Source organism: Lissotriton helveticus, chromosome 7 (genome assembly GCF_964261635.1).
Source record: "Lissotriton helveticus chromosome 7, aLisHel1.1, whole genome shotgun sequence".
NCBI lineage: Eukaryota > Metazoa > Chordata > Amphibia > Caudata > Salamandridae > Lissotriton > Lissotriton helveticus.
In genome coordinates this window covers 1,740,507,314-1,740,520,911 of record NC_136068.1, presented here as the reverse complement: position 1 = coordinate 1,740,520,911, position 13,598 = coordinate 1,740,507,314, and the positions used below count along the sequence as shown (strand labels likewise).

At 42.8% G+C, this 13,598-nt stretch overlaps 1 protein-coding gene across 2 annotated transcripts in view; it reads left to right on the top strand.

Annotated features, from left to right (window-relative positions):
- The window catches only part of IGLON5 (IgLON family member 5), a 1,087,135-nt gene that overhangs the window by 941,094 nt on the left and 132,443 nt on the right, over window positions 1–13,598 (top strand). For both annotated transcript variants that reach the window (XM_078655466.1, XM_078655465.1), the window contains exon 4: window positions 5,872–5,991. In XM_078655466.1, the coding sequence (XP_078511592.1) occupies window positions 5,872–5,991 (120 nt within the window). The remainder of the gene's footprint in view (window positions 1–5,871; window positions 5,992–13,598) is intronic.

The window sequence follows — 13,598 nt, the reverse complement described above, 5'->3', positions numbered from 1 at the left end:
GCATTTTCAATGCTTGTTGCATTTGTGTTTAACTATGTGTCTCAATGCTCTAGCATAGTCAAAAGACAACATGCAAGAACTATACAAATAAATAAAATGCAAGTACATTGATTTTCTGCCCTCTCTTTTGGGACGAGTCTCTAGGCCTGGAGGGGTACCAGGGAATATTTATATGGAGAATATTAACCTTTGGACGCAAGTTCTAACTAATGGTTTAAAGTTCGTGTTACCAACCAAATTATCTACTGGATTACAGTGCCTAATTTGGGCTGGTGGTTTCTGGAGCTCAGCAAGGGCACTCGATTCTCAACACCGGCACTAATGACAGTCCACCACATGTCTGCGCTGTCTGTCTAATTTTGAGATAAGTAAAACAACAGTTTTTAATAATTCAATATACATTAAAATGAGAAGTCACACTTTTGCACGTCATTCTTATAGCGTTGGGTGGCCTAGAATAGTATAAATTGTCACACTTGCAGGAGTGTGATGCTTAGTAGTTGTGTTGGCTCTGTTATTGGCAGTGCTGGCAGGAGAAATGAGTGACGCAGGCTGCAGTGGACTCGTGAGTAGGGTCCTGGCACTTACATTTTTGCAAATTAAACACTGCTGGATTCTTCATTTAGGATACTTGGAAGAATCCTATTAGAGAAATTTGAGGCAAGGGCAGAGGAAAATGTTATCTTGTTTGACATCCAACATGGGTTTAGAAAGGGGCTGGACACAGTATGCAATATTTCAATTTGAAAATTCTTATTGGTAAATACTCCAAGGCCAAAAAGGCCTCTATATATATGGAATTTATGGACCTTAGCAGAACATTCCCTTGTGCCAGTCACACAAAGCTCTAGCACATCATGAGAGCTTTAGGGGCAGACAAAACATTTATACATCTTCTAAGCCAAATCTACCAAACTGCTACTTCTAGGGTCTGATATGGCCCAAATGGGAAGTGTACAAAACCTTTCAGGTTCAAAAGCAGTCTTAGGCAAGGGTGTGTCCCGGTCCCTTTTTAATTTATGCAGTATATTAATGGCCTTGAAAAGGTCCTAGTGAGAGGAAGTATTGATTTACCTATGATTGGTGCTCGCCTGATTCTCACCCTGCTGTGTTTGTTATGTTATGATGATTTGTATAGCATACTAGTCACCCGCAAGGGTATCCAGGCGCCTGAGCAGGGGTGTAGGAAGGTGGCACCCCCAGCACATTATTCAGAGAGAGAGGTTTTCAGCTTCTTGCAAAACTCAAGTTGCAATGAGAAAGCTCTGATGTGTTGTGGGAGGTAATTCCACATTTTGGGTCCTATGTAAGAGAATGAGCAATGTCCTGTTCTGCATTTGTGAATGCGGGGGCGCCGTGTGTGAGTGCGTGAGGCTCAGTGTAGGTGTCTTCCTGGGTTGTGAAAGTGCATGAGGCTGTTGAGGAAAGTGAGTCCTGTGTTGCATAGGGATTTGTAGGTGTGCGTGAGGAGTTCGAATCGGCTGTGTTTGGGGATGGGGAGCCAGTGGAGCTCCCTGAGGTGAGGTGAGATATGGGTGCAGTGAGCGAGGTTGATCATGAATCATGCTGTGGCGTTCTCGATGGTCTGAAGTCTGATTTGTGTGCAGTTTCCGGCATGCAATGCGTTTCTGTAATCGAGTTGGCTTGTGATGAGTGCTTGTGTGATGGTTCATCTGGTGTTCTGTGAAGATTTTTGTAGCATTCGTAGGAAGTGGAAGCAAGAGGAGCTCACTGCATTGACCTGAGTTGTCATGTTGAGATTGTCATCCAGGATGAGCCCCAGGTTTCTGGGGTGGTAGGTGGGTGTTGGGATGGGTTCAAGTTCTGCCAGCCACAAGATGTCGTCCCACAATGAGTTCATGTTTCCAAGCACCAGTACTTCAGTCTTGTCGGATTTCAGTTTCAAAGCAGCATGTTCTCATCCATTCCACCACAAGGGTCATGCAGTTGGTAAAGTTGGTTCTGGTGGTGGTCTTCTTGTCCGTCAGGTAGAGGATGAGTTGGGGGTTGTCTTCGTAGGAGATGATGGTGATGCTTTGAGAACTGTTGATGTTAGTGAGTGGATCCATGTAGACGTTGAACGGGGTAGGGCTGAGGGAAGAACCCTGGGGGACACTGCATATAAGTTTCTTGGCTTCACATGTAAAAGGTGGTATTCTGATTCTTAGGATTCTTTTTGTAAAAAAGGAGCAGATCCATCTAAGTGCTGGTCCTTGGATACAGCACTCATGAAGTCTTCTGATGAGTGAGATGCTAAAACAGATTGAGCACGATGAGTGAGGCTGTTTCTCCTCTGTCATGGATAGTTCTGATGTTGTCGGGGGCTGTGATGAGTACGGTTTCTGTACTGCGGTGCTTTCTAAATCCTGATTGGGTATTATCTAGTAGCTGAGGTGGCTAGTGAGCTGATTGTTGATGTCCTTTTTGATAACATTTGCTGGGTAGGGAAGCAGGGAGATAAGCCAGTACCTGGCCAGTTGACTTGGGTCAGTTGAAGGTTTGTTTACGAGGGGCATTGACTGCTGTGTGCTTCTAAGCTTCCAGGAAGGTATCTGAGGTGGTAGAGGTGTTCAGGATGTGGTTGAGTGCTATGATGATTGGTCATGCGCCATGGCTGAAGATGTAGGGAGGGCAAGGATCTGATGGGGCCCAGAGTGAATAGTCTGCATGTTTGAGGCTGCTACTTTGCTGGTGAGGGTTCTCCATCTGGTCAGGAGGTTGTCTTAATTGGTGCTGGTCAGGTTAATTATGAGTTCATTGGTATCTGGGTGGGATGCAAAAAAGCTGTAGATATTCATAATTTTGCTGTGAACGAAATTGGATAGGTCATCGCAAAGATCTTACCAGGGAATAATGTTGTTGGTGGTAGACGTGGTGAAATCTTCGATGATTGAAAAGATTTCATTGCTGCGTTGCACAAGTGCTTTATTCTTGGTTTCTCTTAGATGCTGGTGGTATCATCTGAGTGTAGTTTTGAAGGTGGTTCTGTCAGTGTCTTTTCGATTGATTCTTCATTTCCTTTCTAGCTGCATGTAGTGTCTATTGTCGTCTCGGAGGTTCTGGTGTACCAAAAGGCTTGTTTGTTTGCTCTTCTCTGTTTGTTGAGGTTGATGGGTGTGATGGAGTCTGTGCAGTTCTTGATTCAGTTATTGAAGTTGTCAACGTCCACGTTGATGTCTATTGGGTTGGGTGTGTCCACATGGAGGGTGGTGAGCCATTCTGTTTCTGGGATTGTACTGCTGCTATGTAGGCCCATGTAGGCAAGGTTCAGTTTAATTTTACGTCGTTGAAGGTGGTAAAGATGGGGTTCATTGTGTGTCCTGCGAGATGTGTGAGTTCTGTGATGATCTGGATTCACCCGGTGTTGTTTAGGCTTTCTAGAAGTGCTGTGCAGCAAGGGTCAGTCGAGTCCTCCAGTTGGAAGTTGAGGTCTCCGAGGAGTACAGCAGCTTTGGAGTTGATGGTTGGGGGGTGGGAGGGTGCGATGAATTCTGTGATGAGGCTTGTGAAGGTGACTCATGGTACTGCGTTTGGTTAGCCAGGGTTCCCTTAAGGGTAAAGTCTCAGGCGATTTGAAGTTTGAAATGCAGATGTTCCATGAATGGAATGGAAGTCGCTGTGGTCATTGAGCAGACAATGGTGTCTTTGTAGATAAGTGTGAGTTCCCCTCCTGGCTTCTAGTGGTCCTGTTTTGCTATCTTGTAGCCTGCTGGAATTTCCATTGCGATGTTGGAAGCTGATGTTGGATTGAGCCAGGTTTCTGTGAGGAAAAAGAGGCTGGTGCGTCGCTGCTCAGCAGGTCCCAGATTTTGTGTGTGTGTTTGTTGAGTGTGGCGGTGTTGAGTAGCATGTATGTGAGTGGGGTTTGAGGAAGGTTTTGGGGTTCTGGTTTGCTGTTGAATGAGGTGTGATGTGAAGGTTGGTATATGTGTGGGGGTTGCTGGGAGGTTGCTGCAGGTGAAGCGGCAGTGCATTTAAGAGAAAGCACCTGCTGTTGTATGAGGCATGGCATGGTAGCAGTGGGGGGACATGTGTCCCCGGTTGAGGGAGCAGAGGAGTGCTGCGGTGTAACTCTTGGGGATGGATGGACCAGGGTTCATGGCGCGGGTTCAACCACAGACGGGAAAAAGTAGGCTTGCCTTTGGTGCACCTGCTACATAGGTTGATAACGCCATCCTTGTTATGAGAACAGTAAATTATCCACAAAAGCTTTTAGATTCTTTTAAATGTGTTATGGAATAAGTAGACTTAAATGTGAATCCAAGCAAATCCTTTTGTAATGCTTTGTTGTAAAATGAGTAAACAAAATTCATCACCACTCAATAAAAGGTGTTCATATTTCCAGAGTAAACCCTTTCTCTTACCTAGGGATACAATTTAATTGTTAGAGAAATTGAGTTCACATAAGGATGTTTAATAGTCAACAATTGGGTAAACCCACGGAGGCTGTTTCTAAATTTGCTACTAATTTCGGGTCGACGCATATTAAGGAGTTGTTCACTATTTTTTACTCTTTTCAGCTGCAACTTATGACTCTGGTATATGGGGGTCTGTTGAATGTCAGCAACTACAAAGAATGGAGAACTCCTTTTAAGGAGATTGCTCACTGTTATGTTATGTGTATTATGTATATTTGTAAAGTCCACTATAATCTGCAAGGGTATCCTGGCGTTGAGCAGTTGTGTGTGTCTAGCCCTGCCTATGGTAGGTTGGTTCACTGAAAACCCAGGTATTCAGCTTCCTGTGGAATTCAACGAGAGAGGAGGAGGCTCTGATGTGGAGCGGGAGGTCGTTCCATGCTTTAGGAGCGATGTAAGGGAATGCTCCGCATCCTGATCTGGTGCTGTGTATGCGAGGGATGTATACGAATAACAGTCCTGCGGAGGAGAAGTGTCTGAGTGGTTGGAGGAAGGAGATGTGACTGGTCAGGTAGAGGGTCCTGAGCTGTGTAGTGTCTTGAACGTGTGTGAGCGAAGTTTGAATTGAGCGTGTTTGTTTATTGGGAGCCATTGTAGTTCCCTGAGGTATGGTTTGAGTTCTTTGCGGTAGGCTGAAGATGAGTCTGGATGTTAAGTCGTGGATGGTTTGTAGTCTTCTAGTGAGTTGTTCCCCAAAATACTCACTCCCACATTTGTCACAAAGAAATAGGGAGAGCTGATATTGAAGATTCGATGACAATATGCCCTATGAAGTAGTGGCATTCTATCTGGTGAGAGAACTCATGCAGGATTGATTATTGCTTGATCATGCTTTTAAAATACCCTATTTGAATTGCAGAAAAACTATGCATAGTTTTCACAGAGGAATACTGAATTTTGTAGAACCAACTCACTGTTCTTTTGAAATTAGAATTGCATTGTCGTTCAAATCAATCTATTGCTGGAAATTGGGAATGTACAGAAGACCTTCGTAAAGTCAGTGCCCATACTCTTGTCTCATCGGATGACGATACTAAACCAAATTGTTGACGAATTTAGATGACCAACATCAATTTGTTCTGGACCATTTCCAATTAAACACCATCCATTTTTTGTGGCCTTCCTGAAAATGGGCCAATAGAACACACGGCCCTTGTGATGTATGTTCAACACAAATAACTATGCAAATTATGTTCTTTTGTGATTTCTATAAAGTTCCCAGGTCATGTTTCTTAAAACCTTCTCATTAACATTTACTCAGTGTAGGTCGGCACTCATTTTCCTTTAATCTTTAGATTAATTGTCATTATGGGCTGCAGTATTGAGTTTTGTACAAATGGCTATCAGAATAAGAAAATAAATGTCTATGATTAAAACTGAAATGAATAAAGAATGATAAGTTGAGTACATTGATTTGATGTTGTTGTAACCTAACTGCCCTCTATCTTTTCAGTCCCTGCCAAAATTGTGAACATCTCATCTGACATCACGGTGAACGAAGGCAGCAACGTATACCTACTGTGCCTGGCCATTGGGAAGCCTGAACCCACAGTAACCTGGAAACAGATGAGAGGTGAGGATGTAGCACCTTTATCCTTTGAAAATTGACTAGGAGGCAGTGGGACAAATACTTTGGGAAAATATATTGAGCTCTTCTGGTATCCAATCTAGGGGAATGGCAGATCTGGAGTCTGAATTGTGGATTTAAAAGACTTAGGGCCATATTACGATCTTGGCGGATGGGATACTCCGCCACAAACATGACGGATATCCTGTCCGCCAAATTACAAGTACTATAGGATATAATGGAATTGTTATGCGGGGGACGGGATATCCAAATTATAAGTACGGGATATCAAAATTAGAGGGACCATAGGATATAATGGAATTGTAATGAGGAGGACGGGATATCAAAATTATAAGTACCGTATGATATGATGGAATTGTAATGTGGAGGAAGAGATATCCAAATTAGAAGTCCCATAAGGATATAATGGAATTATAATGTGGAGGACAGGCTATCCAAATGTAAGTATCGTATGATATAATCGAATTGTAATGTGGAGGACGGGATATTCAAATTATAAGTACCGTAGGACAGAATGGCATTATAATGTGGAGGACGGGATATCCAAATTATAAGTACCGTAGGACATAATGGAATTATAATGTGGAGGACGGGATATCCAATTTATAAGTACCGTAGGATATAATGGAATTCTAGTTTGGAGGACGGGATATCCAAATGTAAGTATCGTAGGATATAATCGGACTGTAATGTGGAGGACAGGATATCCAAATTATAAGTATATTAGGATTTAATGGAATTGTAATGTGGAGGTCGGTATATCCATCATGTTTGTGACAGAATAACCCTGTCCGCCAAGATCGTAATCACGCCCTTATTGAGTAAAGGCTTTTTATGGATGTGGATTGACTCACTCTAGAAACAAATTTAATCCTGCCTTTCCCAGGAGTAAAAATCCCAATATGTGTGGGGAATTTAAATTACAAAACAGAGCTATTTGCCTGTCGAAGGCCAAGTGAAAAGTGAACGCAGCTTCCGTGATTGGACTCAAAGGGGGACATTTACTAATTTAAATTGTCACAAAATGCAGTGAAAAAAGTTGCTGTGTTGTGTTGCACTAGGAGGAGAGAGCAGGACAGTGCTACTTCGACTAACATATGGTACAATTGCTCTCTTCCCCAGGACTGACACTCTTTGCGCCACACACACCTTTGCACCAAGGTGAAAATGTTTGTGTGTGGTCTTGCATAGGTTTTCTACTAGAAGGGAAACCTTCCAGTACAAACTACTGTGCTTAGATATACTTTTATTCATTCATTCATTCATTTATACATTGTAAGATGTGCTGTAGAGTGCAGGACACATGTGCAACATGGGAAAAGTTAAGAGAAAGTTCACCTTGTTAGCTCCAGTCTCGTGGTGGCATTATTTTTTCAGCTCACACCCCTGTCTACCATTGTTAGTAGATAGGGCTTTTCTTCAAAACCCATGAGTAATAGTGCGGGAATGCAGATGTGCCACTAATAGTACGCCTTCTTGATGCAAAGTAACGCAAAGCAGTGTAAAGTGCTATTTGTGTTATTTTAGGCCTGCTAAGTAAATGCCTCATCAACAGTTTGCACAGATTTGTTTCGCCGGCATAAAGTGTTGCCAAATCTTCCCCAAATGACTTAAGTGCAAGCACTGCAAACGTAAACCTTGCCAGAGCCGTTGTGTAGACTTATAGTCTGAAATGATGCAATCGAAAGGTATCTTGTTATCTACACCTGGCACGCACTGAGTTATTCTCTATATTATAAGTACAGACCCACAAGCCAGGATGGTCAGGCAGCTTTGTTCCTTAGACTTCGCATTGGCCGTGGATTTCAGCATTTTAGAAGAAAGTTGTGACAGAGAGAAAGACTGAGCTTGGCTTCTGGAGTGACCCCAAAATAATTAGAGTGTATCATTTAGGTGTAAAAAGACAGGATAAGAAAAAGAAAGCTAAAAGAGAGAGATGGTGAGACAAGGGCTAAGTGGGCAATAAGTCTCCCCTTTGGTCTTCCAGGACAGTGCTGGAGCAGCGAGAAGATGCATAGGCTCCTCTGGCAGGTTCTTTTATGATATATGGGATCCATACATTACCCGCTAGTGGCGGGCGAGATAATGCATTGAAGTTAACATTCCATTAATGCATCATAACACAGCACAATTGCATTGATCGATGGGCTGAAGCAGGCAAACACCTCCCCCTTAATTCGTTCTTCTCTACCGCTTTAGAGGACAAATGCTTGATGTTGGAATCCCCACCACTCAAGGACTAGGATAGGGATGGGGCTGAAAAGATTCCATTAATGAGTTTTGACAACGTAGGTCTCGATTGCATTCAATTAATGGGTCTTAATAGCATTCCATTAATGGATCTTGACAACATTCTATTCATGGGTCTTGGCCCCATTCCATTAATGGGTCTTAGCAGCATTCCATTAATGGATCTTGACAACATTCCACTAATGGGTTTTAGCAGCATTACATTAATTGACCTTGATAACATTTTGTTAATGGGTCTTGGCAGCATTCTATTAATGGACCTTGATAACATTTCATTAATGGGCCTTAACAGCATTCCATTAGTGATTCTTGAAAGCATTCCATTAATAGGTCTTGACAGCATAGGCCTCGATTGCATTCAATTAATGGGTCTTAATAGCATTCCATTAATGGATCTTGACAACATTCTATTCATGGGTCTTGGCCCCATTCCATTAATGGGTCTTAGCAGCATTCCATTAATGGATCTTGACAACATTCCACTAATGGGTTTTAGCAGCATTACATTAATTGACCTTGATAACATTTTGTTAATGGGTCTTGACTGCATTCTTTTAATGGATCTTGATAACATTTCATTAATGGGCCTTCGCAGCATTCCATTAATGGTTCTTGAAAGCATTCCATTAACAGGTCTTTACAGCATAGGTCTTGGCAGCATTCCATTGATGGGTCTTGGAAGCATTCCATTAATGGGTCTTGGCAGCAGACCAATAATGGGTCTTGACAGCATTCCATTTATGGATCTTGGCAGCATTCCATTTATGGGTCTTGGCAGCATTCTATTATTAGGTCTGGAAAACATTCCATTAATGGGTCATGGCAGCATTCCATTAATAGATCTTGACAACATTCCAGTAGTGGGTCTTGGCATCATTCCAATAATGGGTCTTGAAAGCATTCCATTAATGGGTCTTGAAAGCATTCCATTAATGGGTCTTGCCAGCATTCGCTGAAAGCATTCCATTAATGGGTCTTGCCAGCATTCGCTTAATAGATCTTGACAGCATTCCATTAATGGGCCTTCGCAGCATTCCATTAATGGGTCTTGAAAGCATTCTATTAATGGGTCTTGGCAACAATCCAATAATGGGTCTTGACAACATTCCATTTATGGGTCTTGGCAGCATTCCGTTAATGGGTCTTGGCAGAATTCCATGAATGGTCCGTGTCAGCATTTCACTAATAGGTCTTGAAAGCAATGCATTAATGGGTCTTGGCAGCATTCTATTAATGGGTCTTGGTAACATTCCATTAATGAGTCTGGGCAGCATTCCACTTATGAGTCTTGGAAGCATTTCATTAATGGGTCTTGGAAGCATTCCATGAATGTGTCTTAGCAGCATTTCATCAATGGGTCTTGGCAGCATTTCATCAATGGGTCTTGAAAGCATTAGCGTCCCATTAATGGGTTTGGCAGCATTCTGTGTCTTGACTGCATTCCACTAATGGATCATGACAACATTCCATGAATGGGTCTTGGCAGCAGTCCATGAATGGATCTTGGCAGCATTCCGGGTCTTGACAACGTTCCATTAATGGGTATTGACAACATTCTATTTATAGGTGTTGGCAGCGTTCCATTAATGGGTCTTAGCGCTATTTCATCAAGGGTCTTGGCAGCATTCCATTAATGGGTTTTGGCAGCATTCCGTGTCTTGACTGCATTCTACCAATGACGCACTACAAGTAATGTTTGTGGCAAGGTTGCCATTCAGTAATGGTGAGGTTGTAGATGGTATAACTAGGAGAACAGAGGAAGCTCTAAAAAATCTTCCTCACTGAACACAATTGTGCAATTCTTGGAAATCACTTTACCTCCAGGCTAGGCTTCACTTCTTTTATTTCCAAGAGTAAGGAATATTTAGAAGAAATATTGATTCTAAATGAGATTCATTTTGTGATGTGTCTATGGTGCAAACATGGGTCATGCCCAACCGTTGGCCGTGCAGGACAGGGCTGCAGTCCCCTGGCACAGACTGATGGTGGCCGCTGGTTAATGCAGTTCATCATGGCTTCTAAGAGCAATATCCTAGTGAGATCCTGGTGGCTGGAATGGTCAGGGAGGAGCTCTACTCCTGGTTATGTAACTGTTTACCGCAGAATAAGAAGCAGAAAGTTATAATGAGGGCATGCTGCCTCAACCCATTTGTGTGATCTTAGGACAAACTACTTTAAATTCTGACCTGAACCTGACCTCGCCTACCTAAAAAAAAAAAAAAGTGTGAACAATTGAAAAAGGTTGAGCATCGCAGGTAATTCTGTTCGTACTTTGGTGTTGGTTCTGTAGTAGGCCAAAACTGTCCCAGGGCCTTGCTCAGAGGAGAAGCCCCTGTGGCTACTGGTGTCCACTGGGTAGGGCAGGCACCAGACCTCAGGCCTTGGATGGCTGTTTCATGCCCTGACCCAGGAGAGGACTGTTCAACGCTGCCCTCCCCGGTAAGGCTGCAGGATGCATAAGTACCAATTGCTGAGATTCATTCAAGCATTTCACACAACACCTTTTTGCAGTCCCCAGTGCGATGCCCTAAATGCGAAGGGTATGCCCTGACGGGGAGTCCACTCTCACTTTGTCACTGGAGCCAAGCTGCATGGCCCTAATAAGTAGTAACTACTCCTGGGCGCTTGTGTCCTGGTTCAGAGGGGACCTCTCTTGGGAGTTTGAGGTGCACTGTTCCTGGTGGACAGGACAAATGGTGACATGCATATGTCTGGTCCCTGTCTGAGTGCCAAGGTGGATTGTGATGGAGCGTCAAGTGTTTATCAGTGGCTGAGATTCATGCAAGGATTCAACCCCTCACTTTCTTTTTATTCCTGGAGGCTGGGGGATGAGCCCTGGGAGGACAAACTGTACTTCCAAGAAGTAGATAGAGTGCAGTACCAACACGTCTTTGCTACTGTGCATGCTGTCTGAGCTGGTATCCCTATAGTTGCAGTGATTTTTCCTAATCCAGGTTTTAAGTTTCAGATAAAGCCCTGCACATTAGGGATGCAGAAGCAGCGTGCCTTCGAGGTCCCAGCTGACTCCATTGATCGGTTAGACATGGGACCTCAAGGGGACAGCCGGATGTATGATAGTACAACGCGATCATTTTGATTGCGGTACTTTACATTACGGATTTTACAACGCAAGAGACAACGACTTGCGTTGGAGGGCGTGGGTTGAGGATTATTATAATTTTCTATTCCAACACCAGCCCAGGTAACAGTAGGGAAGGCGTTGGAATATAAAATTACAATATTCCTTAACCAACAGCGCCATCCAGCGCAAGTAGTAGTAACGACTTGCGTTGTAATGGCAGCGTGGTAAAGGTCGTGCGGTGTAAACACCGCGTTGTAAACGATGTTTACCGGACAGCCAGAGGGAGAAACGTACATGAAATGTAAACAGTGCTCAGAGTACTGGTAGAAACTGAATACTTTTCATGATGCCCATTCATTGTTTGTTTCCTTTGCAGAAGACTCATAAATGTGTTTTACTGATTGGTGGCACGGGCTTGGGTTCTTTTGAGTTAATGTGGTGGGTTAATGAAGGAAGTTCAGTGGCGCCCCAGCTTGTGGTTTCTGTAGGTTGGTATTTAATGAAAAACATATCATTGATGAACACCTGCAGTGGGCCTTTAGAAAGGGTATTGTTGACAGTACATCTTTTGAATAAGTACTTTAAATTGTAACATTGGGGCATATGACCAAGAACCTCGTTAAAATTATCGCAGTTGAAGCAGCAGGAAACTGCCGCTAAAACTGCGATAATGGACTTGCTAATATGCGTAATAGAATTCCAATAGAAGCCCAGGTTAGATGTTCTATTTATTTTAACGAGGTTCTTGCTAATATGCCCCATTATTATTTAAAGATTTGAAGCAGAAGTGCACGCGTGACTGCATACTTCAAGTGCTACAAATGGAAGCCAGATGCAAATAAGTAGGGACTTGGGGCGAGATGTACTAACCACTTTTGTAATCACCAACCCTGTGATTCGAAAAACCACAGGGTTTGCAAATGTGAAATGTCTTTGTGAGGGGTACTAAGGACATTTTACGAAGGCATACCAAATTGCAAAATGGGTTTAGAAATGGTTATTGAATCACAGTTTGGAAGGGGGCTTTTTAAGGCATTCCCTTTCAAATTGCGATTCGGGTTACTATGTATTTGCAACCGCAATTACAGTCGCAAACTATTGAAAAGTTACCTATTCCACAAAGGAGGAGGTAGCCCATGCACAAAGAGGAAGACGACCCGTTGAGACCCCTTGCAATTGTGAATGTTGAAGAAAGTTTCTTGGGGAGAGGCACTGAACCCTAGTAAATCACAAACGGAGGTTATAGTGGGCATTGGAAACTGGGGATACACATGGGGGTGTTATCACAGGTTAGTGGGTTGTGGGTGAGCGCATTCCAAGGTTCTGCTACATGCATCTTTAGCCTCCTTAATTCCACTGGTTCTGAAATACAGACTTTTTGATAAGGTCTCAATACTATTATTGATATCCTTTATTAAATGATAAATTACATACATCAATTTTTATTCATATTGAGTCCAAAAGACAGCAGATTCTCATAAAATAGAACAGGATTTAAATTCTAGAATAAATATGTGGTTAATTCCATGTATTGCATGAAAAAGATGGAATGGGAGGAAAGCAATGTTGATGAATGCACAAGCATATAATAGACTTTCCCAGACAATTTAGGCTATTTTTGCATATGACAGTATGACCTTGGTAGGTGATGGTTTGACCTGTGACATATATTGGTGGCACTATGGTAAAATATAGATGTGACTAAAGTAGACATTTATCTGCTCCCATAACTGCTGTCTTTTTATCAACACTGCATTTACTGATCAGTTCTTAACATCAGCGATCTGTTTTTTTTGTTGTTTTTTTTTAAACAGTTTTTATTGCAATAGGTATAGCATACACAGCTGGGTAGTACCTACAACCCTGAGGCCGGCAGCGTGTGACAGTCATAAGGAAAATAATATATTACACGGCCTGAGTGCCGGCATCCCAGCGATGTGACTTTCTTGATGTCATCAGTCACGTGACATCAGTTTCTGTTGGCAAACATCCTTTATCCCGCAGGCAGAACCACGACCTGCCTTTACTCCACAGTCACTACCCGACTGTGATGTTACCACGCGTTCCTTTACCATGCAAGTTGTTACAACAACTTGCTTTAGGAGGCGGGTTGATGGACTGGTGTTGGATTTCAAGTCCATCAGCTTCCTTACTGATGCACTGACTGGAGTTGGAATAGTAATTTATACTATATACACTGACTGGAGTTGGAATAGTAATATATACTATATGCACTGACTGGAGTTGGAATAGTAATTTA